The sequence below is a fragment of the Malaclemys terrapin genome, chromosome 1 (assembly GCF_027887155.1).
Source record: "Malaclemys terrapin pileata isolate rMalTer1 chromosome 1, rMalTer1.hap1, whole genome shotgun sequence".
Lineage (NCBI taxonomy): Eukaryota > Metazoa > Chordata > Testudines > Emydidae > Malaclemys > Malaclemys terrapin.
In genome coordinates this window covers 15,736,747-15,762,049 of record NC_071505.1, presented here as the reverse complement: position 1 = coordinate 15,762,049, position 25,303 = coordinate 15,736,747, and the positions used below count along the sequence as shown (strand labels likewise).

The window sequence follows — 25,303 nt, the reverse complement described above, 5'->3', positions numbered from 1 at the left end:
CTTCCACGCCCCAGGGGAAATGATGTAAGAAACATTCCGTTATTTTATGTATTTTAATAATTTGTAACAAAAGCAAACAAAACTCAGAGGCATTGCACAGGGCAATACCCAGATAGGAGGAGATGTCCAGCCGTGGGAGTGAAGTGAATGAAGTTAACATCAGGGATGGATTTGAACGACAAAGAACAAAAACCGAAGCAAAGCAGCACACAGCGGGCTGGTTCTGCTCTCATGCGACACACTGGGGTAACTCCATTGATTTCTGGGTAGTTACTCCTGATCTATCTGAAGCTGAGGCAGATCAGGCCTGTAAGCAATACTGGGCTTACAAGGACATTTCAAAGGACTCTAAGTCCTCTTTGTTCTTCTTTATCAGAGGGAATGATGTAGCCTGGAGACCGTCCAGCATTTGTGTAGTCATGTAACTCAGTGATTGTTCCAGACATTAATCTTGTCTGTGACTGTTACACGGTAAGGGCCAGACTCTGCCTTCAGATGACACACATGATTTCAGTGGGAGACACCTGCACGAATACAAGGCCAGAATTTGGCTCTAAGGCTATTGAATCTAAGGCTATCACTTTCTGTATGTGACATTTACTCCGTGACATTTGTCAGGAGAGCGAAAACACTCCTTTCCCTGCCCGAACAGCAGCACTCTTTGCAGTAAGTAGTATGCCAGGCGACCTCACTGCCTTGCACATTGCGTATGTCAACACTGCAATAAAAAACCCCACAGCACGAAGTCTCAGGGCCCAGCTCTGCTGACTTGGGCTAGCACGGGCTGGGGCTGTGGGGCTAAAAGTAGCAGTGTAGAGGTTTGGGATGGGGCTGGAGTCCAGGCTCTGAGACCCACCCCCCTCGTGCCCATTGGCTGACTGATGTTTACAGGCTTTTTTTCTTTACCTGTTATTTTGGCAGGATTAGTGGGGAATCACTCCTAAGGTTACATCTACACAGCGTGCCTTACAAGGCGCATCACACCATTGTAAGGTGCGCTATGTGGCCGCTCTTTATCGCCGGGAGAGAGCTTTCCCAGCGACAAAATAAGACCGCCCCCAAAGAGGGATGGTAGCTTCGTCAACGGGAGCGTGGCTCCTGCCAACAAAGTCCACACTTTTCAGAGTAGCAGCCGTGGCGCTTTTCATCACTAAAACTTCTGTTGCTCAGGGGGGTGTTTTTTCACACCCCTGAGCGACAAATTTAGCAACAAAAGTGCCAGTGTAGACACAGCCTAAGGGAATAAATGAGGAAAGTAAGTTACTTGCACACAAACCAATGGCAGGGATGTTAAAGAGCAGCGGACTTGAAAACCCTTCTCCTTAGAAATGATCCTACCCCTTTTCCCCTTTGTGTTTGTTTTTCCGCCTTCCCTTTGCATTATTTTTTTAAATGTTCTATTGCGGCAAAGTGCCACGAACATGTCCCCATATTACATCAGCCATCCGGATTACTGGTTCGGGAGCCTGCCTAAGAATTCTGGGCTTGCTGGCTGGGGGACTCCTCCTCGGGTGAGCAAATTGGGGGTGTTTTGCATGAAAACAGGATCTTCACCTCCTTTGTTCAAGCTTCTGATTCCCCACCTGTTTAAGATGTCACAGTGATCTATCCTCTGCATAGCAGCTAATTGTGATTTCACAGCCAGGGGGTTATGATTTCAGCTGAGCGCTACACAGCAGGGGTAGGTGAGCGCCTTTGCAACAAAGATCCCGTCTCCGTGCGCCTGGTTCTGGCACAATAATAAACGCAAGGGGAAAGAAATACAGAGGAGAAGACACTGTTATGTAAGCAGAACTGTTGCTAAGTGAAATATTTTGCAAAGATTTCCACAAAGCCTCCAGGGCCGGGGTCTCTAAGCACTTGGGGTGAGATCATCACCCACCCCAACCTGGCCAGTTACATCATGTAAAAGGACAGGAGAAGCATAAAGGGGCCTTCAAAGATTCAGTTCCTGATCGGGGGAGGATTCCCTCAGGGCAGGCACTGTGGGGTTGCCACCCGTCCAGGTTTTACCCAGACAGTCCGGTTTTTGGCTTCTGTGTCCGGGTGCCATTTAGGGTCGCCAGGTGTTCGACCGGAAAGTCCAGTCAAAAAGGGGTCCTAGCAACTCTAAATGGCAACCGAACCAAAAGTCCCGTTACTGCAGGGAAGGGGGAGGCAATGGGTCATTAACCTAAGCCAACCCCTGCTCAGCTGAGGCCGCCTCCAACCTGCAGCGAGCAATGTGGGGGAGTGAGGGAGAGGCGCGAGCAATGGGGGCGAGGTTTGAGGGGGGAGAGGCAGAGCAGGAGATGGGCCTTGGGGGAAGAGGCGAGGTGGGGGTGGGGCCTCTGGGAAGAGGTGGAGTCTTGGGGGCAGGGCCTTGGGGGTCTGGTTACCAGCCATTAGAAAGGTGGCAACCCTACTCATAGGTGCACAGCCATAAGGCTGCATCCTGATGACTTTATTGCAAGCTTTGGATAGGGAGTGTGCTGGGGACTGGGCCGCAGCATGCAGCTCTGCAGAATTTCCAGACAGTGCTGTGGCCTGTAGGGTGGCTGCCATAACTTAGACAGGCCCCCAGGGCTGGCTGAGTTATGCCCGGGGCTTATGTAGCCCCCCAGAGCAGCCCAAGACTGGGAGGGCACAACGTTGGCTGAAAGACACGTTAGCCTCCTCCTGGGCTGTGAGTTCTGGGCTGTGCCTCTGAGGGTATGTCTGCATTGCAATTAAAACCCCACATCTGGTCCGTGCCAGCTGACTCTGGCTTGCAGGGCTGTTTCATTGTGGTGTGGACCAGGGGTAGGCAACCTATGGCACACGTGCCAATTTTCAGTGGCACTCACATTACCCGGGTCCTGGCCACCAGTACGCGGAGGGCTCTGCATTTTAAATGAAGCTTCTTAAAGATTTTAAAAACCTTATTTACTTTACAGACAACAATAGTTTAGTTCTATATTATAGACTTATAGAAAGAGACCTTCTAAAAACATTAAAATGTATTACTCACATGCGAAACCTTCAATTAGAGTGAATCAACGAAGACTCGACTCGGCACACCACTTCTGAAAGGATGCTGACCCCTGGTCTAGACATTCAGGCTCAGGCTGGAGCCCAGGCTCTAGGACCCTGCGAGGTGGATCTTCAGCCCTGCCAGCTGAAGTCAGGCAGGGGCCAGCTGTGTGTGTCCAACTGCAGGTCAGACATACCAGAAGCACAGCAGAGAATCTTCATCCTCCGTGAAAAGGCACAAAGGCCGGGAGATTCTAATTTACACCTGAGGACCTGATTCTCCTCCCAGACCAGTTTACACTGGTGAAACTGGTGTGACTTCTTTGACATTACTCCTGATTTATCGTGATGCAGGTGAGAGAATCAGGCTGGCCCACTGAAGCTAGACCAATATAAAACTAGTTTGAGAGGCTAATCGGGCTGTTCTGTTACATGAGTGTAAATCAGGAGTGACTTCATTGAAATCAAAGGAGACCCATGTCACTGAGATCCAAATGTGGTCTATAATTTGCCGTTTTGTGCCCTTGAGAGTACCGCTCATACTCTTAGTATAGCTCACATCACCCTGGTTCTATGACCTTCTGCAATCCATATCCGCTTCCCTAGTGGGGGACAATGCGGGCAGTTAAGGATGGAGTTACAAGTCTGGCTTACTCTCTATGCTATGTGGATGCTAAGAAATTGGCCCTGGGTAATAACAAGCCACAAGCCTGCTCTCTGTAGTGAAGCCAACTCCCATACATGGTTTTGTCCTCTGTGCAGTAGCAGTGAGGACTGAGGAGTGCTCCTGAAGGCTCGGGACCCAGCCTGCTGTGAGTGTCAGCTGGCCAAGAGGCTCCTTTAGGCCTGCAAGGGGGGACACAGGGCTGCAGTTTGTCTCGAGACAAAACTTGCATTGTAAACAAAACAAAACTCAAAGAGGAGGCGACTGAGGCACAGAAAAGAAAGTCTGGGAGCAGATCCCATTTCCCTTAACAAAACTAGCACCATCCAGAAACCTTTCTCTTTGCAATCCCATCTTGTATTCTGCATTGGCTTCCTTTTCTCGGGGGCTGAGTACAGTCCCATTCTGAGTAGTCTCTGTTACACACCCTCTTCATTTCCCAGGCTGGTAGCCGTAGGGAACAGAAATGCCTGGTCACCTATTGAAATCTTCTTTGATTATTGAGCGAAGATAAAAATAACAAGATTCTATGTCTCCCTTCGCAGCGAGGACAGAGTCATCGAGCATTACAAGAAACTGAGTGGTCAGACAAGAGGCCAAGCGATTGTAAAGTAAGTTGGGAAGGACAATGCTGGGGAGCGACCTTTGTTTGCTAGGATATATTCTACACTGGGCTGTAAATTCTGCGCATAACTGTGTCTCCCGTCTCCTGTCTAGTAACTTCTTTTTTTTAAGCAGATGCTTTTTCAGGAGAACCCCACTCCTCAGCCATGTTATTCTTCTTCTGTTTCATTCTGCAGTTACATGAGCATTGTAGAATCCCTCCCAACGTACGGAGTCCATTATTATGCAGTAAAGGTACGTGCCACCGACAAAGGACATTTACTGAATTAAACTGATGATGGTGGCAAAAATTCTGGCCGCTGTTTACACTACACTTTCCTGAAAGTACAGTTTCACTTCCTTTGTTAAGATAAACTTTGTTTCAACTATTCAGTGACTGTTTGGTAAATACAATTCAGTAGAGGAAAATCCTGTTCTTCAAGATAAAATTCCAGCATCCCCTCCACTAGGGCTGGAGCAATTGATTCCAGCTTGCAGTCTTCGGATTGGATTTCATGCTGGGATTCTCCCTCATTAAATCCCTCCTCCAGGCTCGCTCCGTTTGTTTAGCAATCCGCCACCATGATCTCGCCTCTACCACTTCCAGGCCTGCCCAGCAGTGGAGGTTTTTACAAGTGATAGCAATAACATAAAAAAGGAAGCCTGGTTTGCTCTCCCTGGAGCATTTCCCCCTGTTCATCACCCACGGAGTTTTGATGGCTTCCATCATTATCTGTACTGACCTGCATGGTTTTAGGTACAAAAACATTACTTTCTTGTACATCTGCAAAGTGTCTTGCACACTTAAGATACAACAGAAACAATTTGACAATACCCTAAATATGATCTCCCTGGCCCACCCCACCCCCAATGCCCTGTATTCAGAGAAAGGCAGCCACAACTCAGATAGTAGGACTCTGTTAGCTACATCTTGCTGACCTGAAATGGTTTGCCCATCCCTTGTCATAGGGCAGGGTCCCCCAGCCTTCCTGCGTGCCCAGCTAACATTGACTTCAGTGGGTGGAAGTTGCAGGGAATTATTTGGGTTTTGGTGCCCAAACCCTCAAACACTTGCTGCTGTGCATGGTGCTTACTACTGAGGGTTGTTCCAGTGAACTCCTCTCAATTGGTGAGTGTGTGTCAGTTGTCGGCTAGGGAAGAATTACACTGGGAGGCCTTTGGATCGGACCCTAAGGGTATGGCTACACTGCAGCTAGGAGGCATGATTCCCAGCAAAGGTAGACAGATTAGATGCTGCGGCTCCAGCTAGCCACCCGAGCCCAAGCCCGCCTGACCCTCTGAGTCCAAGCTCACGGCTACCCTGTGCCGCAACATCCACGTTGCCATTTTTAGCGTGTCGCGTGTGCTGAGCTAATGGGAGTCTGTCTCCCCGTGTTGGGAATCGTACCTCCCAGCTGCAGCGCAGACATACCCAATTCAACAAACACTTACTAGCCCAGAGAAGTTCAGTGGGACAGCTCACAGCTAATGGGCTTTGGATCACGCCCTTCATGAGTAACATAGATGTTGCTGCTTTGTATAGTCATTTTCCACCTTGCTGCATCATTTGTTTTTTGTTGTTGCTATTTTTCCCCCCCCTGCCCTTCTCCAGCATCTTGGCAAATTGGAATCGTTTCACTGAGGGTTGCAGTTCACTAAATCTAAACAGAGCTTGTATCAAATATCACTCATTACTCCATAAAATAGTTTTCTGGCACACTCAGATGGAAAGCATTTGAGTCCAAGTCTGTCAGACCTTATCGCTTGGTAGCCGTCGGATCCCATTAGCGCTGCATTTTATCGACTGATGTCAGGGTTCCCACGCATAATCTAAGTCAGCTGGGCTATTGGGTTTCACCCCCTCCAATCTCCAAGGCCAGACAGAGCAGTGTTCAGACTGAGACATTTGCAGGAAGGGGGGCAGCGGAGAGGATGAACCATTGCAAGGGGGACCCAAGGAGATCCTTCCATGGGGATGTTTTTAGTAATTTGATGCAATTTGGTGCATTCCATAAGCTATTACATGCCTGAGATAAGAGTGCCAGGGATCTTCTCCGTGTTCATGGGATCTTTGTGATCCAGGGATCCTCTAGCATGGTGCGGGATGATCCCTCTCACACACAGAGAAATCCTTCCCTTGAATATTGGGAGCAGGGGCGCCTGAACAGAGGGGACCAAGGGGCCCTAGCCCCACCATTTTTTACCGGCTGTAAGGGCGAGCAGCGGGAGAGAGGGGGAAGAGAGGAGCGAGCAGGGGTGGGGTCTTGGGGGGGAAGAGGCAAGTTGGGGACGGGTCTTGGGGGGAAGAGCTGGCATGTGGGTGGGGCCTTGGGGAAAGAGGCAGCGTTGGGGCGGGGCCTTAGGGGAAGGGGCAGTGCAAGCGTGGGGGCCTGGGGAGAAGGGACAACATGGAGGCGGGGCCTCTGAGGAAGGGGCGATGCGGGGGTGGGGCCAAGGTTTGGGCGCCGGTGGCCCCCGCACTTTGAGGTAGCTTCCGCCACTCCTGCCAGGGAGTGTCTGGAATGTCCCCCTCCCATACAATGTCATTCCCTCTATTTTATCTCCTAGGACAAGCAGGGAATTCCCTGGTGGTTAGGACTTAGCTACAAGGGCATTTTTCAGTACGACTACCATGACAAAGTGAAACCAAGAAAGGTAAGTGTATTCTCTCCCGGGCTGCTCAGAGATGTGCTCACCTCTTGTGTTATGGATTGAGTGGCAGCATAAAAGGCGCTGAACCTTGGCACTGAGTCATATCACTGAAGTATAAGGATGGTGGGGGCGGATATAAGGAGTTTCTCCCAACACTGCCTGAGGGTCTACAGAAAGTTGACATGCAGAACTCGCCCCTACTTTATTGAAGTGCTGTAATGTTGGGAAAATTGAGCACTGTTAAATATACTGCAGCTTAAGCTATTGTATTCACCTTGGTTTGGCCCAGTTCCTCCAAAGTCGTAAGACATGAGAACATATGGCCTGATCCTGCAAAATACTGAGCACCTTCAGCCCTATTGGCTTCAAGTGGAGTTGAGGATGCTCAGTAGTTCAGAGGAGTCATCCCTAAGGACGGGATCCGGTGGCGCTTTGGCTCAGGCCATACACGATCAGAGAAGTAAAGAGAGCTGGAGACATATAAATAAGGGTGAGAGTGGAAGGGGTTGGTGGAGTTTTGGGTTTTGTTTCTCCCCCTCTGGACAAAAAGTATCATGTTTCAGGGTGCAAAATGGCAAATTTAAGGGGGCCGGATTAACTTTGATGAGTGGATATTTTAATGGTGAAGGGCCCATATCAATCAGACAATGGTAAAAATGCTTCATCACACACCTGAAGAAAGGGAAGGAAAGCATTCCCCTTGCGTTTTAACTTGTCTGAGAACTCTGCTGTGAAAAACCCCGCAAGTTACGGCATTACCTGCAAGCAGCTTTATTCTAAAGCACAAGCTTGGACTACATTTTCAAAAGTGACGAGCCAAGCTGGGCACCTCCTGTTTGGGGGACCGACTTGAGACACCTTAGAGGGGACTGGTTTGGAGGGAAGAGGTGCTCAGCGCTTTCTGAAAATCAGGCCTGAGTGAGGTGTCTCAAATTGGACACCCAAAGCTGGGGGCACCCAAAATGACCAGTCACGTTGATAATTTAAGCAAAGAAATTTTAATGAAATCAGCTTAAACATCCTGGAACTTCTTTGGAAGGAATGTTTGGGTCACCTGAGCTCATTCTCCGATATAGACTCTCATTTTCTGGTGTTATGCCCCAGCCTTTATTCCTTAGCAGTGCAACTTGCTCCGCAGACTGGCCTGCAACATCAACTAACAATATTCATCCTACCTGGGAAACCAGTGAGATATCAGAAAGCAGCAGATTCTCGCCTGGCTTCCAGGGGGCAATGCACAGCTGAGCTCCCAGAACACTGAATAGCACATTAGCAGATGTAAATGCTTCCTCTAAATTAAGAGCTCTGCGTTTCTTATTGCGTTGTTTCTGTGCCAAATAGCTCTTTCTCGGTCACTCATTTGTCCATGCAGCCTGCTTCAGCAGAATCTACCTTCCTCCTCTTCATGCAAATTAGTTTGTAGGTGGTGATCACATGTAGTTCTTTAGCTATGATAAACTGAAATGTCCACGGTGGAAAACAGAACTCATGCTGCGGAGATCAGAATATACACTGGTTAACCACGGCCTTGTCTCTGTTGGGGGCTTTCACGCAGGGATTGACAACGCCACCAAAGATGCACCTATGAACTCCTAGGGCAGATGCATTGTACTGGGGTAAATCGTTACTTGCAGGGTAAGCCACATTCATGCAAGTGATGGTTTACAGTGTGTCTACACTAGGGGGTTTGCATTCACGGCTACATCGGTGCCAAAGCCCCAATAGAGACATGTCCTTAGAATCTGCTTCCAAAAGTCAGGGTCAGCCACAGAAACTGCTCCTCCCTGCCGCAGCCTCCTTCCTATGACAGGATTGAAGCAGAAGCAAGGATGATAGGGAGAATCAATCTGAGGAATCCAAGAGAAAGGAGACTAGACCATGTGCCTCCATTAGAGGCAACAGTGCTGTTCTCTTTGGGAGAGTCAGGCCTTCTTTCTCTGATGTTTCATCTTCCCTTCTCTCCCTGCTGCTGCTCTGAGCGGTCTTGTCTGCCTGCTCAGCCCCAAAGTAGGTTAGCGCTGGCGACAGCCATGGCCCTCACCCTACTTGCCTCCTGCCCTCTCGTCCCTCCTGCAGCAAGCTGGGTCGCACGTACCTCCCAACCTTTCCTCGGAGCAGTGGCAGTAGGCAAGGAAAACTGGCCGAGAGTTTGGCGTTTGCATTGCTTTTGCTAAGATTGTTGTTTTTACTTTGGCAAATGGGCAGTTTTGTGTGTTGTGTGAAATCCATGATGACCATGACAGTAATACTGCTTGACTTAGAAACATGAGGGGGAAGTTCTGTGGCTTGGGGCTGGTCTACACGGAGGGGGGGATCGATCTAAGATACGTGAATAGCGTAGCTGAAGTCAAAGTATCTTAGATCGATTTACCTTGGGTCCTCACGGCGCGGGATCAACGGCCGCGGCTCCCCTGTCGACTCCGCTACCGCCACTCGCTCCGGTGGAGTTCCGGAGTCGAAGGGGAGCACGTTCGGGGATCGATATATCGCGTCTTAACAAGACGCGATATATCGATCCCCGATAAATCGATCGCTACCCGCCGATACGGCGGGTAGTCTGGACATACCCTTAGTGGGGGTGATCACAAATCTTGGGGGTCTGGAATGGGCAGGCTAGATGATTCCTCAGTGGAGTCTGTCAGATGTAACCCAGGGTTAGAGTGATCAGAGAGCAAGTGTGAAAAATCGGGGGGTAATAGGCTCCTATATAAGACAAAGTGCCAAATTGGGACATCTGATCACCCTACCCAGAGCGTAACCGGCGTAAAGCCTGTCTGAACCAGTGCTGCTGAGTTGCAAAGTGCTTGCAAACCCCATCCACTGCGGGGGAATGCAGATAGCTAGTGTTGGCCCTAATATGAGCAGCGTGGCAGGAGGAAGGCATGGTTAGATGGGCCGAGGATGCATTGTGAATCCCCAAATGCTATTTAAAGCTCTCTTTCCCTGGCACAGTAAAAAGCCCAAGCCAGAAAACTTCTCTGGTTAGAGCAACCCCTGTTGATTCAATGTGGCACAATTTTTGTTCTGCCTAGTTAGGTTTTTACATTGCACCCATCACCATGGCATCTGGGAGTCTCTTGTGGTATCTGATTTAACTTCTCTATGCCAGCAGAAGTTGACTCAAGCTTTCCAAGTGCAGGAGGAGAGGGGGAAACACTTTGTAGAACTTTCTGCAGAGAAGCTGTAAATGTTAAGCGAAGTACGTAGGGAGGGAAGGCTGCAGCTTACGGCTTTTTTGATCTTTCTCATTCAGTTTCTCTGCGATGCCAAGACCAAGAACAAATTGAAAAATTACAATGGAAAAAAAAAAATCTCTCTGGAGAATGCACAGGCAGAAAATTGTGGCGAGGAAGCAGCTGAAACCAAGAAATGTATATTAAATGCATATAAAAACCTCGCTTGTCTTATAAGAGAGATTGTAATGTTTTCCTATTATGTCATCTGAGATAGTTTTCCATGCTTATTGTGTGCGCACGTAGAACTGTAATCCACACTGGCTAGCTGAGCCTATCTCACGAGAGTCCATTAGCGTTCAGTCAAAACCAACTTTTTAGTGACTGGCCGAGTAAGTCGGCGATATGTCTGTGGAATCCTAACTAGGTTTGTCAGCAGGTCTGATGAGGTCAGAGAGGCGAATTCATGCAGAGGATGATCTCATTTGCACCATTTTAAATCTGGAGTGACTCCATTGACATCATTGGGGTTGCAACAGAGCTCAGTCTCTGGCCCAGAGTATCAGATGGATTGTGGGGGTGCGGGGATATTAAATAGGAACGCAGCTCTTAGTGCACTGTGGAGCTGTATATGACTATGTGGCTGTGCTTTTAAACCCCTCCTGTTATGCTTTGAATCACTAGAAATGCCAAGGTGCAGTTAAACTAGCATTCACTCTGAATCGTCTTCCTCCCACCCCGCTCTGTTTTTCTGACTTACATTTGGAGTAAGTAGTTGGCCTGGAGGGTTGGCCATGGGCCGTGCTTCATTTGTAATGAAAGAAGTGCTAGGGCTCAAGCCATGTTTTTATTTTCATAACTGATGTGGCAAGCCCAGAGGTGCCGGGGCTATGAGCTACCAAGCCCAGAAGTGCCGGGGCTATGAGCTACCAAGCCCAGAAGTGCCAGGGCTATGAGCCACCAAGCCCAGAAGTGCCGGGGCTATGAGCTACCAAGCCCAGAAGTGCCGGGGCTATGAGCTACCAAGCCCAGAAGTGCCGGGGCTATGAGCTACCAAGCCCAGAAGTGCCGGGGCTATGAGCTACCAAGCCCAGAAGTGCCGGGGCTATGAGCTACCAAGCCCAGAAGTGCCGGGGCTATGAGCTATCAAGCCCAGAGGTGCTGGGGCTATGAACTGCCAAGCCCAGAGGTGCCGGGGCTATAGAATCATAGAGCTTAAGGTCAGAAGGGACCATTATGATCATCTAGTCTGACCTCCTGCACAACGCAAGATACAGAAACTCACCCACCCACTCCTGTATCAAACCTGTGTCTGAGCCATTGAAGTTCTCAAATCATGGTTTAAAGATTTCAAGATGCAGAGAATCTTCCAGCAAGTGACCCAGGCCCCACGCTGCAGAGAAAGGCAAAAAACCCCCGGGGCCTCTGCCAATCTGCCCTGGAGGAAAATTCCTTCCTGACCCCAAATATGGCGATCAGCTAAACCCTGAGCATGTGGGCAAGACTCACCAGCCAGACACCCAGGAAAGAATTCTCTGTAGTAACGCAGACCCCACCCCATCTAACATCCCATCACAAGCCATAGGGCATATTTACCACTAATAGTCAAAGACCAATCTCATTATACCATCCCCTCCATAAGCTTATCAAGCTTAGTCTTGAAGCCAGATATGTCTTTTGCCCCGACTACTCCCCTTGGAAGGCTGTTCCAGAACTTCACTCCTCTGATGGTTAGAAACCTTCGTCTACCAACCCCAGAGGTGCCGGGTCTATGAGCTGCCAAGCCCAGAGGTGCCGGGGCTCAGCCCTGCCAAGCCCTGGCACAAATTAAGCACCGGCAGTGCCCAGGAGCTCCAGAACAAGTATGGGTGAGTGATGGGGGGAGGGGACCTATAGGAGCGAGCCGGGGGTGGGACCTCAGGGGAAGAGGTGGTGCGTTGGCAGGGTCTTTGGAGAAGGGGTGGTGCGAGGGAGGAGCCTTCAGGAGAAGGGGCAGTGCAAGGGCAGGGCTTCGTGGGGGAATGTGCAGCATGAGGGTGGTGGTTCAGGGAGAAGGGGTGGGGCGGGGACTTCAGGGTGGTATGGCATGGGGGCAGGGCCACAATTTGGGTGCCTGTGGTCCCCCCACTTTTAGGGCACTTCCACCACTCCTGGCAATGCCCCAGTTCCCGTGCTCTTCCAATGACATGCTCAAACGCAGATCTGGTCTGCAAGGACTGAAAATCCTTACCTGCTGACTGTTGAGTGATCTGCATGAAATGAATGTGGTGATCTCAGACAGTTCCTGATTGACACGTGTTTACATCACAACCGCCCTCACTGCTGTTACCCCTAATTGGTACCCTTGTTTGCATTTCCAGCAGAGAGGGCAAGGGCACAACAGATGTGGAAAGTTCATGCCCTTGTCACACCTTAAGGCTGTTCTTCCAGCTCTGGGCTAAGGCAGAGTGCTCTGGGGAAACTTGCGCGTCCAAAACCAATGCTGTACCTGTTCTGTGTATAAACAGAAGACTTCAGGCTCCAGCGTTGCATGCACCCCTGTCCCTGCTGGTTCATTTCTCGTCACCCATCTTAGGTCCTTTGGCCCCTCCCTCTTCTGAGGGGGCGGGTCTTTCATTGCTTTGATGGGCCCCGCCCAGCATCCCAGAATTTAAATAGGCTGGCACTTTTCCCTGGCATTGAATTCATGATAAAACTAGCAACATATTTTGAGCCCGTTCTTCAGCTGGTATAAATTAGGCTAGCTGTGTTGGAGGCCGTGGAGCTACGGTGACTTATACCAGTTATTAGGAAGGGGTTCTTCCTTTTGTGCATTTTTCTGAAGTTGAATAGCAGTTGGAATATGAAGAGCCTGGTAACCGCAGCGCCACTTGGAAACTGTCGTGTGGGTGAGTGGCATTTGTTCAGTTTAGTCAGCTGTATCTCCAGTGTGTTCTAAGAGCTCTCAACAGCATTTGATCAAGCAAAAGTGGTGTAGCCTGTGGCTGTATGATAATGAATAGTGCGTGCTTCAGTGACTGTAGTAACAACAGGCATGTCTCTGTTGTTCTGGTGAGATGCCTTCACTGTTTTAAGAGTCCAAAGGCATCCTTCAATACAGACATTTTAATAGTTTTAGCAAACAATTCACTCGAAAAAGGCTGGGGAGTGAATGATTAACAAAGTCAGCAAAGTATTTCCATATGACCCAATAACAGACACTGCTAGCTGGAAACAGAATGGCCTTGAAGGAATGACATGTACTTTGTGTAGCTTTGCTCCAGCCAAACAGGAGACAGCACTATTCTGGATTAGCTCGATAGTCTACAGGCAACAAAACATTGGATGTGTCCACTTCTCCTTGCTCGAAAACCTTTCTTCAACCAGAGGGAGTGTAGTTGCGATACAGGCTTTGAAGGATGTTGAGGACAGAATAAAAGGTAGAGATGTGGAATATCGCAAAGAAAACTCCCCAAGCCCCAGCTAGTTTGTAGTGGTACAAAGGTTCTCCTTGTGACAGCCAGGAAAGCGTTTCCAGTTGTGTCTGTTCTCTGAAGTCGAGCAATAAGACATTTTGCTAAAATATTGCCATTTCCTGGCATATGGTATCCACAAAGCTCTATGTATTTTACTGGATTTTCCCCACTGAGGGTCAAATTCTGAGAGTAGTACCAGTGCAAATCCAGAGTAACTGCGACAGACTTAGTCTACATTTACACGAGTGTAACTGAGAACAGAATTTGGTCCCTAGTGCCTAGCAGCATATAGCAAATGTGAAATCAGTAGTTCTGAGTGTCACAAAATAGTCAAGTCTGGCCAGTGTCCTAAGAGAGAAATAGCCTGTGTACTGAGAGTATGATCCTAGTAATCAATAAATAGACTTTGTTTAGAAGGAGCAACCTTGCTGTGTGATCTCACTTGGCCTTATCTGAACAGCAAGGGGCAGAGTGAACTTCCCTAGATCCAGAGGGAAAATGGGGTATTAACAGGCGTGGAACAACAGCCTAATTAAGAGCTCTTTTACTGCAGAACAAATAGAGATCCTCTTTGCTTTAGGGCATAAAGAAGCATTGTCAAGTTGGTAGGTTCATTGACTAAGTGGTAAAACTTGAGTTTCCTGTGGTGAAGGAATGACAGACCCTCAAAATAAACAAACACAAAGCTGCTAAAAGTATACAAAATACTGAATGGTATGCAGAAGGCAGATCAGGCGCTTCTGTTCACCCTGTGTCAAAATACAAGAATTAGGGGACAGTCAATGGAACTGAAAGGTGGCAAATATTAAATAGATACAATAAAACATTATTTCACTCAATGTCTGATTAGACTGTAAAAACAAAAACAACGAGGAGTACTAGTGGCATGCCCAAATAAATTTGTTAGTCTCTTGGGGTACGTCTTCACTACCCGCCGTATTGGCGGGTAGCAATCGATTTATCCAGGATCAATATATCGCGTAAGACGCGATATATCGATCCCCAAACGCGCTCACCGTCGACTCCGGAACTCTGCCAGAGCGAGTGGCGGTAGCGCAGTCGACGGGGGAGCCGCGGCCGTCAATCTCACGCCGTTTGGACCCCAGGTAATTCGATCCAAGATACTTTGACTTCAGCTACGCTATTTGCGTAGCTGAAGTTGCGTATTTTGGATCGATCCCCCCCGCAGTGTAGACCAGCCCTAAGGTGCCACTAGTACTCCTCATTGTTTTTGTTTTTACAGTCTAATCAGACATTGAATGAAACAGTGTTTTATTGATCTATTTAGTATTTGCCACCTTTCAGTTCCATTGACTGTCCCCTAGTTCTTGTATTTTGACACAGGGTGAACAGAAGCTCCTGACCTGCCTTCCGCATGCCATTCAGTATTTTGTATACTTTTAGCAGTATTTTAGTATCTTTTAGGAAGATATAACAGTTGACTGTTATATATCTCTTCCTACTGTATTTTCCACTCCGTGCATCTGATGAAGTGGGTTTTAGCCCACGAAAGCTTATGCCCAAATAAATTTGTTAGTCTCTAAGGTGCCACTAGTACTCCTGGTTGTTTTTGTTTTTGCTGATACAGACTAACATGGCTACCACTCTGAAACCTGATTAGACTGTGGAACTTATTGCCACATGATACAGAATCACAGAAATATAGGGCTGGAAGGGACCCGAAGAGGTCATCTCATCCATTTCACTGAGGCCAAGAACTAAGCAAGATTGAATAGAGAATTAGACATTTATATGGATTAAAGAACATCCATCTTTACCATAATGAATATTGAAAGAATAAACAAGAGTTTGGGAAGGGATGTAAACTCTCATGCTTCAACCTGTAGCTCTTGAAGGTCAGGAGGAAATTTCTCTGGAGACAGGCTATCTTATACCTTCAGGGGTATGGGATATGCAAAATGCTCCACTCTGTATAGGGACAGGTCTACACTACGGGGCTAAATCGACCTAAGTTACGCAACTCTCCCATTGACTTACCTTTTACTTCTCATTTCGGTGGAGTACCGGCGCTGACAGGAAAGCAATTGGCAGTCGATTTAATGGGTCTTCACTAGACCCGCTAAATCGACCCTGGTGGATCGATCACTGCGCGTCGATCCCCCGATAAGTGGAGACAAGCCCTAATATTGCACAGTTAGGTACTTTTCCTCCAAAGCATCCCACACTGCCTGCTTCTCAGAGAGACAGGATACTGGCCTCAGTGGGTAATTGGTCTGTTCTTGGAATAGCAGTGTTTCTTCTGATCATTGCAAACATCTTTGTATTACAAGAAGGAATTAAAATTTTCCAGTGTACCAGTGATGGAGGGGTGGGAGGGACATGTTCATTAAATATGGCTTTGAAAGGCTGCAAAGTCTCAGTGGCATTACTCTAGTAAATTATTCATTGCGCTTAACTCTCTATTAAGGGCTACCTGCTGACTTCTGGTGCTTAGATGTGCTTATTTCTTTTCCCATTGCTGAACCTTTATGCTTTTTGGTGATAGCATGGTCTGATTTTCAAGTTATGGCAGGTTTTGCCTAGTAAAATGCACCAGATTTTTCGTTGCTTGTTTTAATTTTGAAAACATTCAGTGTTGAAGAGAGGAGACAGACCAGGTGTAAAGCCAGGTTTTCCTGGCAATGTTGTTCTTTTTATCCTTTTGGCGTATCCCAGACCCACCCTCTTCAACACATGAAACTTCTCACACACCCCAAAATGTAGGTGGAAGATCCCTCTGGGTTAGTGTCATTTGAATGGCAGCCAGAGTGTCATTGGCTGCCCTTGTTTAGTTCAATTATGAGCAGCTAGGTCAGAATAATTCCTGGCATGACCTCTGCAATTTAGGCTGGAAATCTCCTGAGAATGGGTTTTTGTCTGGAGAGACCCAGAACTTTCTTCTTCTGGTCTGGCCAGAAATTCCATGAGAACAGCTGTTCAAAAAGCAAAGCCAACCTTTCAGCCCTGTGACAAGGTTCCACTCATGTTTAGTTTGAGTGGTAGGTAGAGCTTGGCCCCTCTTTTAGGGTTTGTCTGGATTAGGAAAAGAAGTTGAGTATAGGTCAGGATTAGTTAATGTGTTAATGGATTGGTCACCCGAGTCTTTCCCCTTGATTAGCTAAAAAAATTAACCCTAGGCTCCTATCACCAGCTACATCAAGGTTAAGTGTGTTAATCTGTGTCTAGCCTAGGGAAAAGGTCTCTAAAATGTGTCTGCTAACCCCAGCCTGACCAGAGCCACTTGACCTAGTCTAGACAAATGCACAGCCAGATCATCCAGAACATGAATAGATCCTAAAGATGCTCAGAGTCAGGCCTACAACTCCCCATGGCCTGATTTTCAGAGCTACAGCCTCTAGTATTCCCAAGAGAGGTCTCCCCGCCAACTACTCACCACGCCTGACCCTGCTTAGCCTTTGAAATCAGAGGTGATCAGGCGTGTTCAGGGTGGGATGGCCATAGAGCAGGGGTGGGCAAACTACGCCCGCGGGTTGGCCCCCGAGCTCCTGGCCCGGGAGGCTAGCCCCTGGCCTCTCCTCTGCTGTCCCGGGGGGGCCGTCAGGAATGAGAGGAGGGGTTGGATGGGGCGGTGTGGGTCCGGGGGCAGTCAGGGGACAGGGAGAGGGGGTATGTGGATGGGGCAGGGGTCCCAGAAGGGCAGTCAGGGAACAGGGGGGGGTTGGATGGGGCAGGAGTCCCCTGGGGGGGCATATATGAGGTGGAGGCCGGGCCACAACCCCCTCCCCTAACCGGCCCTCCATACAATTTACAAAACCCGATGCGGCCCTCAGGCCAAAAAGTTTGCCCACCCCGCCATAGAGCATGCTCTGAAGCCAGTGGGAGTTGTGGGTGCTTAGCAGCGCTGAAAAGGAGACCCCAATGCATAGTCATGTCAGGGTTTGGGGAAGGGGAGTTCAAGTGGCAAGGAGAGAGTTTCAGTGCAGGAATAAGCTGTTTTTTGGTTTAAGAGGTTTAAAAGAAGAGGAGAAATATAGATATAAGGCTCAGGGAAAAGAGTGATCTCTCTTATTCCTGTCTAACCAGGACCATCACTGTCACATCAAGGGACTTATTATTTATTGCTGTCTTGGTAGTACGTAGAGCCTTCATTGGGGAGCAGAGCCCCATTGTGCTAGACACTGTGGCCCAGATCCTCGCAAGTATTTAGATGCCAAACTCTCATTGACTTCACTGGAGCCAGGATTTCACCCATCACGGTTTTTAAAAGCTCTTTAGAAGACATTGAAGCTTTCAGCTAGACTCGAGTGAGTGGTGCAGAAGTAGCTGGAGTGGATCCGTGGCATTAGGCAGTTGGTTTTGGCAGTCAATGCATTTGGGGGCATTATCGCTCCCCGCAAGTGCTGTGATTTCAGACAGTGAGTTTAACTCCCTGAGAATGAAGTGGTGTTTCCCAGCCGGTGGGAAGTTCTATCCATGTGTTTACTCGGTATGACAGCATTGCCATCCACACTCCACTGCAGTTAATAGATGCTACAGCAAATCAATTAATACTGTGAGAGCACAGTGTCTTCCATCAAAGCATCACAACGCACTTTACAAATGTGAAGTCCAGATTCTCTGCTGTGCTCAGGGTTAAGGGTCTGTCTGGGAACTCCTGATTCACTGTCTAGTCTTGGGCTCCTGGGGAAACAATCGGGGGACTGCTCTAAACTGCGTTAGCTGACTGCTTCCCTCGGAACCATAATCCGTCTGGGGATTGCCAGAGTGTGTGGTGCTCCACATACTAGTCCTGCCATGCCAACACACCCCCTCTACTGGGGCCTGCAGGGAGGGAGGCATAGGAGCCAGATGATGTCTCTTCACCTGCTGGGACCTCCCCTTGCAGGGACATGGGGGAGTCCCAGGCTGGGGGCTTTCAGGAGGTTTCCTCTCCCATTGTGGCACAAAGGAAGCCGAGCAGGGCAAGCATTCAGCCCTAACTAATTCAGCCTCATGACAGTCCTGGGAAGGAGGCATTCTCCACAGTATGCAGATGAGGAATCAGAAGCACAAAGGGCCAGATTTTCCGAACACCAGATGCACAATTGCATGCACAGCAACTATAACTGTGTGTGTGTGTGTGTGTGTGTGTGTGTGTGTGTGTGCGCAATTATGCTGCATGCACTGTCATGATGAATTGTGTGGACATGTTCAGCAGACTCATACGCTGTCTGTCATACCATGTGGGCCCAAACTCCTGAAAGCGTGGCTCTTAGTGTTTCACTCAAGGCCACACAGGAAGTGTGTGGAAGAGCCAGGAATTGAACCCCTGTTTTTTCGCCCCGTCCTGTGCTTTAGCCACAAAAACCATCCTTCCTTCCGTATCGTGAGCGCCCAGCGTTCTCTTCATGCGGTAAAGCCAGCCTGCCACTCCTGAGTCATTCAAAACGCCCTTGGATTCGCCCCGGATCGGGCCCATAGTCAAGTGATTCGCTCTGACTCAGAATGCTGAAATGGATGCGGATGGCCGGGCCTCCTCTCCACCAGGCTCAACTTAATTAGGGAGTAGCCCAAGCCACAAATGTTCTCACAAAAGGGGCTGGAGACTGAAAGGCTCTGACTGCAGCTCTTTGTTGCGAGTCACAAACATCTGGTGCCTGGCCAGTTAGACTGCTCCTTGGAACAATTTCCGATGAGAAAAATCTCCTAGCTTGCACCTGAACGCTCCACGGCGTGCTGTGCAACATTGAAATCCCTCTCCCGGCTCCTTTTCCAAGCTGCCAACTTTTGCAGAAAAGCCTTGTACTATTTCCGACACCAGCTTCTTACCAGAACCACCCCCCACCCCCACCCCTGAGCGTGGACCGGTTAATAAGGCACTAGCCAGTTTCAAACTGCACATGCTGCCTGATACTTCTTAAAGGTTAACATCATTTACACGCAGTCTTGCACATTCAGGCTGATTGCTTTGTTTCAGCTTGTCTTGGAGCAGTGGGCCAGAGGTCACAATGTGTGTCAGAGGTTACTAGGATAAATCATGGTGGGGGAAGGTTGTTTTGGTTTGGATTTTTGGGGGGAGGTTATTGTTTTCTTTTGTTTTCGGGGGGTGTTTTTCAGTAGCCACTTTTCTTTCTGTCTCTTTTAACCACGTAATTGCAGCTGGGCTGAAAAGCCAGACTTGGTGAGCCTCCTTCAGGATCCATTGGAAGACTAGATGATCTCATTACGTTCAGTGCTCACCAAAAATTGTTCCCATCTGAAAGCAGCTGAGGGCTGTGCGAGGTGGAACGGGCTGGTGACCTCAGCATAGTTCCCAGTGGACATGTGTCTATATCAGAGAAACCACTGCCACAATTACCACTAATTGGCACCCTTGCAGGCAGTCTCAAGAGTGATGCCTGTGGTTCAATGGGCACTGAAATCGATCGGTCCTCTCACATTTCAGAATGACCCTCTTCCCGAGCTATATTGGTGGGGTGTCGCTGCCTCAATCCCAGCAGTACCTCGTTTATGGATAGATGCAGGTTTTCAGTCTCCGGGGCTGTCAGTTTCACAAGCCTGCTAAATATACTATGGGCCCAATCCAACTTCCACAGATGTCAATGGGAGTCTTTTCAATGCCTTCAATGAATATTGGATCTGAGCCTATAAATATCTGAGTTAAAGGCTGAACCAAATTCTGTCATAGTGTAAAACCAGGCAAACACATAATTGAAGTCAGTGCACCCACTTATGCTTGGCCCAAAAATCATATTGAGGAAAAGAAATAGTCCTGCCTGTTATCATTGGATTTCTGCATGATTATGTTAAGCACATGGTCAGTTTCTTACTGTGTCTCCTTCCCCTGTGAAGATTTAAACAGCAGCATGATAAATGGCTCTTGATGGGTTAATGCTATGCTCTCCATTAAAAGGTCAGCCTAATGACACCCTGTGCATATGTCACTGAATAACCAATATCGATTTGAAACAATAATAAACTGAGGAACAAGTGAAGGAAACATCTTGGTTACATTACATTGGGTCCAGCTGAAGAAAGAAATTAGACATAGTTTCTCCTGTTGGTATGTGATCAGCCAACAGGAAAGTTCTGAGGATTAAGATTTTTGTATATTGCATTCCCTATTGGAAGGGTGAAACCTCTCAGATCAACACTGAGTGGGAGGTGGCCGACTAGCATCTAGGAATTTAAAGGAGAGCAGAGTCATAGCAATGGAAAAAGATGTACAAGTTCAGGAAATGAGCATCTTACACAAAGAAAAAGACTCTAAAAATCAGATTGTAGCATCACTTTCATCCTCTTCCTCCTAAGGACCTGGCCTCGTCTCTTTCTGTGCACAGCCAAAAGGAAGTAGAGAAAATAGAAACACAGTGCCATGATTTGGCGTGGTACAGGTTAGACTTAATCACTGGAGAGGTATAGTGCAATATCGCTGTAGCAAATGGACTCGTGCCCCATTGCTTGAGCTGGTCAATAATGCACTGGAGAAAGCATCAAGGGAATAGGTGGTAGGGAACAGTTCTGCACTGGTCAAGGGGGATGGACTGGATGATTTACTCGGATGCACATTTCTATCTCTAGCCAGGTTGGTTCTGTGACTGTATATGAACAGACTTAGAGAGCAGTTGCTGACAGACACTCAGATGAGGCTTTAAAGTCCCATTTGCACTGAGGGAAGGATCTGTTGTTTATCCACATAAGTCAACAGTGGGAGAAACACTGTAAGCTGTGAGCTTCTGCTTATCCAGGTATTGATGTGTCCCTCCGTGAATGCCTCCCAAACATTTACTAATGTATCCTCTCCCCTGCCCTGTGAGAATGGGTACTTGGGTAGGGTTACTATATCCCCATTTTACAGATAGACAACTGGAAGCACAGAGAGACTGAGGGAAATTTTCCAAGACACAAATGGCTAACTACCATTGGTGACTTTGGAAATCTGCCTCTTACGTGACTTGACTGAGGTCACACAAGAAGCCCTTGGCAGAGTGGGGCATTGAACTCGGATCATCTGACTCCCAGTGCTTTCACCACAAGGCCGTCTTTCCCCTCTGCCTAAGGTCATGGATGCTTCCATACACCCATGTTATTTCTGGGTTATTTTTATGAGAGGAAAATGTCTCAGAAGTGGCAAGTTCATTTCTGTGTAGAGATTAATTTTTCCACCTGGGAAACAAATTAGCTCCATAATGATAATGTTGCACTGCTGGGTTTTGTTTTTGGGGTTGTTTTTTTATTATTTTGCAGCCTCAGCTGGATCACGGGGACAACTGCAGAAGGCAGTGTAGCTAAGCACTTTTGCTGCACTGAAAGTGAGACAAGTCCCTAGCAGCTATTCCAGGCATCTGGAGTTTCATCTGGAGAGGGTGATTGTCTGCCAAGGGGTCAGGAGGTGCTGGCGTGTGTTCTCCACCCTCCACCTCCTTCTCTACACCCACCGCATTAAAAAAAAAATCTCTTGGTTGGAAACTTTCACAACACAAACATCTGGTGGGTTTTGAATTCCAGCACCACCGCAGTAGCGACAGGGGAGAATACTTGTATCTATGCTGTAGATAGCTTTAGTTTTTAGATCTCCACTCCCCTCCTCCTCTATGGCTGATCAATCAATGAAGATCAAAGCACATCTTCCGTTTAACTGAAACCCGAGTTATCTTTGTAACTTCGATATTGAGGGGTGGGTGGTTTTGCTTTATCTCAAGGTAACAAGCTACTGCTTCTTCCTTAAGATAGGAATTCAGCGGAAGCTGCTTTTATTATGAGCGTTTGCTTAGACAGGGTGGGATCTGGTGCGTCTGTTCAGCGGCAGATACATAACCATTGCAGGGCTTGCAGCCTTGCAATTTGTCCATGATAAATTGGCGACAGAGATGAAGGAATCCAAGATACCCATTCATGTTGCGGGGGATTGCTGCCTTTTCTCAATCAAATGGGAGAAAGAGTGGTGTTTAGTGGGTGGAACAGGTAGCCTGAGTGTCCGGAACTCAAGTTTTATTCTTGGTGCTGTCACTGACTCAGTATGTGACCTCGGGCAAGTCAATGAACCTCTCTGTAAAATGGTTGTAATAATCTTGATTAGAGGATGCCTTGGAAACATCATGACAGTTGCAGCCATTGTATTGTTCTTTCTGCTGTATGTTCTGGCCTTCTCTTCTGTCTTTTGTCTGTCTTGTCCATGTAGATTGTAAGCTCTTTAGGGGTAGGACCTCTGGCATTCTGTGTTCGTACAGTGCCTAGCACAATGGGGACTACCATATAGGGTGACCAGATGTCTTGATTTTATAGGGATAGTCCTGATATTTGGGGCTCTGTCTTATATAGGCATCAATTATCCCACCCCCGTCCTGATTTTTCACACATGCTATCTGGTCACCCTACTACCATAATAAACATAAACAATAAATTGTGAGGCTTAGTTCATGTTTGTAAAAGCTGGGAGTTAATCCCAGATGAACGCTCATCAATCAATACAAGCTCATCTCTAACTCTTCAGCTGGTGACTTCAGCGGAGGCAATTGACATGAGCCGGGGATCTGGCCCACAAACTAGCACCTGGGCTCCTTTAAATCTCTTCCCTGTGAGAGCATGTCAAGCTGTAGTGCTACACGCGGTGCTCCAAGGCACGCCACATGCTTTGCTTTTGGTGGCTTTTGTGGGTTGATATCTTATTTAGCCGTGTTAAAAAAAAAAAGAGAGCGAGCAATTCTGCAGAGCCAGGTGGGATGGGTGGATGCTGAAGGAATTTCGCTCCTCGACACAGATTCCTTCTTTGCGCTCCCTGTTGCGCTTTCCCCTCCAGAGCCGAGAGACCCCCCCTAGCCGTGCCCTAGGATTGTACCTGCTTTCGCTCCAGCGGGGAGCGGGGGAAGGAAGCGGGGTGCTAGGAGCCATGCGGCTGCCCCGGCCTTTCCCTCCCGCCGAGCCTGGGGCTAAAACTTTGCTGGCACGTAGCCGCGCCCAGAGCCAGGGCGCTGGGCGTCTTTGTCTGCAGCCCCGCAGCGAGCCCAGCCTACGCGGCCAGCTCGAGTTGCCTGCCCTGCCCAGGGTCACCGCCGCCTCCGCCCTGCGCAGCGAGGCTGGTGAAGCGGCTCCAAGCCCCGAGCCGGGGGCGATCGCGCAATAGCGGGCAGGAAGTGCTGTCCCGGGGGGCCGAGCGCCGGCCCGTTTCAGCGCTGGGAGCGGCAGGACGCGCAGCTCAGCACCACTGGCCGCTGCTTACTGCCGAGACAGCGCGGGGTGGGGGCTGTGCAAAGCCAACAAAGGGGGGGGGGCAGGGAAACCCGCCCCCACGCAGCGCCCTGCCTGGCTACCGATTTCTGCTCGGCGCCTCTCGGAGCGAGCCGGCTGGCTGAGGGAGCTACCGCGCCGCTGCGATGTGCTCTGCGTTTCACCCGACTCCTTTTCCCGGCAGATCTTCCAATGGAGGCAGCTAGAGAACCTGTACTTCCGCGAGAAGAAGTTTTCCGTGGAAGTTCACGACCCACGCAGGTAAGCCGGCCAGCGGCAGCCAGCCTTCCCGAGGCGGGTTTCCACGCGCGCTGGGTGCCATCCGGAGTCGCGCCCGTTCGCACGGGAGGGTGGGAGGGGAGCGGCTCGTTCTGTTTGGGTCATGGCCAGCAACGGTTCGAGGGGGGATTGAATGAAATCCGAGTCCGGGCCGCAGAGCGCTGTGCGGGGTCGGTCGTGGCGGGGAATGTCAGTGGATGCGGTTTTTACGGCTGGTGATGGCTGTCAGTTTCCAGCATGTGCTTCGCGGGTAGGGCGATCGTTTACCCGTACGGGCTGTTTTTTTTCTTTTCTTCTAACCTGGTGCTGAGCTAACGCCCTCTTGCAAATTGCTCGCGAAAGTTAGATCTCATTTCTGTATGAGTGATGTACCCTCACTGCTTGCTGACTGGACCTTGATTCATCCCCCTTATAGCCCCCCATTGGGGATATTGCAGACTGTATGTGTTATGTGCTATCCAATATCAAAATACTAACATCCCCTTATACGCTGTATGTTACCCCCGATGACTAATAACTGAAGTTTCAACACTCTGTATCATCTATTTTTAAACATTTTCTAATAACATTTTAAATCTGCCTTTGAGAATCTTCCTGGCAGTACATGTGCTAATGTGAGGTTCTTAGCTAGAGGATCTCGGTGTACTTACACTTCAGAGACTGAGGGGCATATTCAGGACTGGAGTACCCCAGTGTGACTCCGGAGTAAGTCACTGAAGGGAATGCAGGTAGAAGTGAGAGCTGGATCTAAGCCTGTTTTCCTTAATGAGATACGTTTCTTTGTTGCTTACTCTAATTTGGGAGACAGCTTGCAAGTTAAGATGACTGTAACACTGTTCATCACTCTGGGTCAGAGTCTGCCCCACGCTAACCCTGATCCAAACCCCATTGAAATTAGCGGAAAGGTTCCCATTGTGTGTAGCGCATGACTCCACAAGTAGCCCTCCTTCAAATCAGCTTGCAAAGCAAGGTATTACTCAACAAGAGCCAGGGTAGAAGAATCTGGTCCTGTCTTTCCAGCTCAGATTTATTTTAGGTGCTGTCCTGTAACATGTTTTGCAACTCCTTAGCTTGCAGTCCTAGTTCATGTTACAACAAAGATCGTGGTCTGTTGTGCCACCTTCGTGGTTGGGGGGGGGTCACAGTTAAGGGCAACTGCACCTGTATTCCACCTCCGTGGTCCACCAAGGGCACCCACTTTTAGGCTCCCAGCCATTAATTCTCTTGGGCAGAGACCCATGTCTCTCCCTCCTGACCAGGGGTTTTTCCAGGCTGCACAGTTCCTGCACTGTGGTATTCCCAGCAAGCCAGACTGCCTA

The 25,303-nt window shown here is 48.7% G+C and overlaps 1 protein-coding gene across 3 annotated transcripts in view; it reads left to right on the top strand.

Moving 5' to 3' along the window:
- The window catches only part of FRMD4A (FERM domain containing 4A), a 300,489-nt gene that overhangs the window by 222,700 nt on the left and 52,486 nt on the right, over positions 1-25,303 (top strand). For all 3 annotated transcript variants that reach the window (XM_054016783.1, XM_054016776.1, XM_054016793.1), the window contains exons 9-12: positions 4,201-4,266; positions 4,456-4,513; positions 6,827-6,913; positions 23,890-23,966. In XM_054016783.1, coding sequence (XP_053872758.1) covers positions 4,201-4,266; positions 4,456-4,513; positions 6,827-6,913; positions 23,890-23,966 — 288 coding nt within the window. The remainder of the gene's footprint in view (positions 1-4,200; positions 4,267-4,455; positions 4,514-6,826; positions 6,914-23,889; positions 23,967-25,303) is intronic.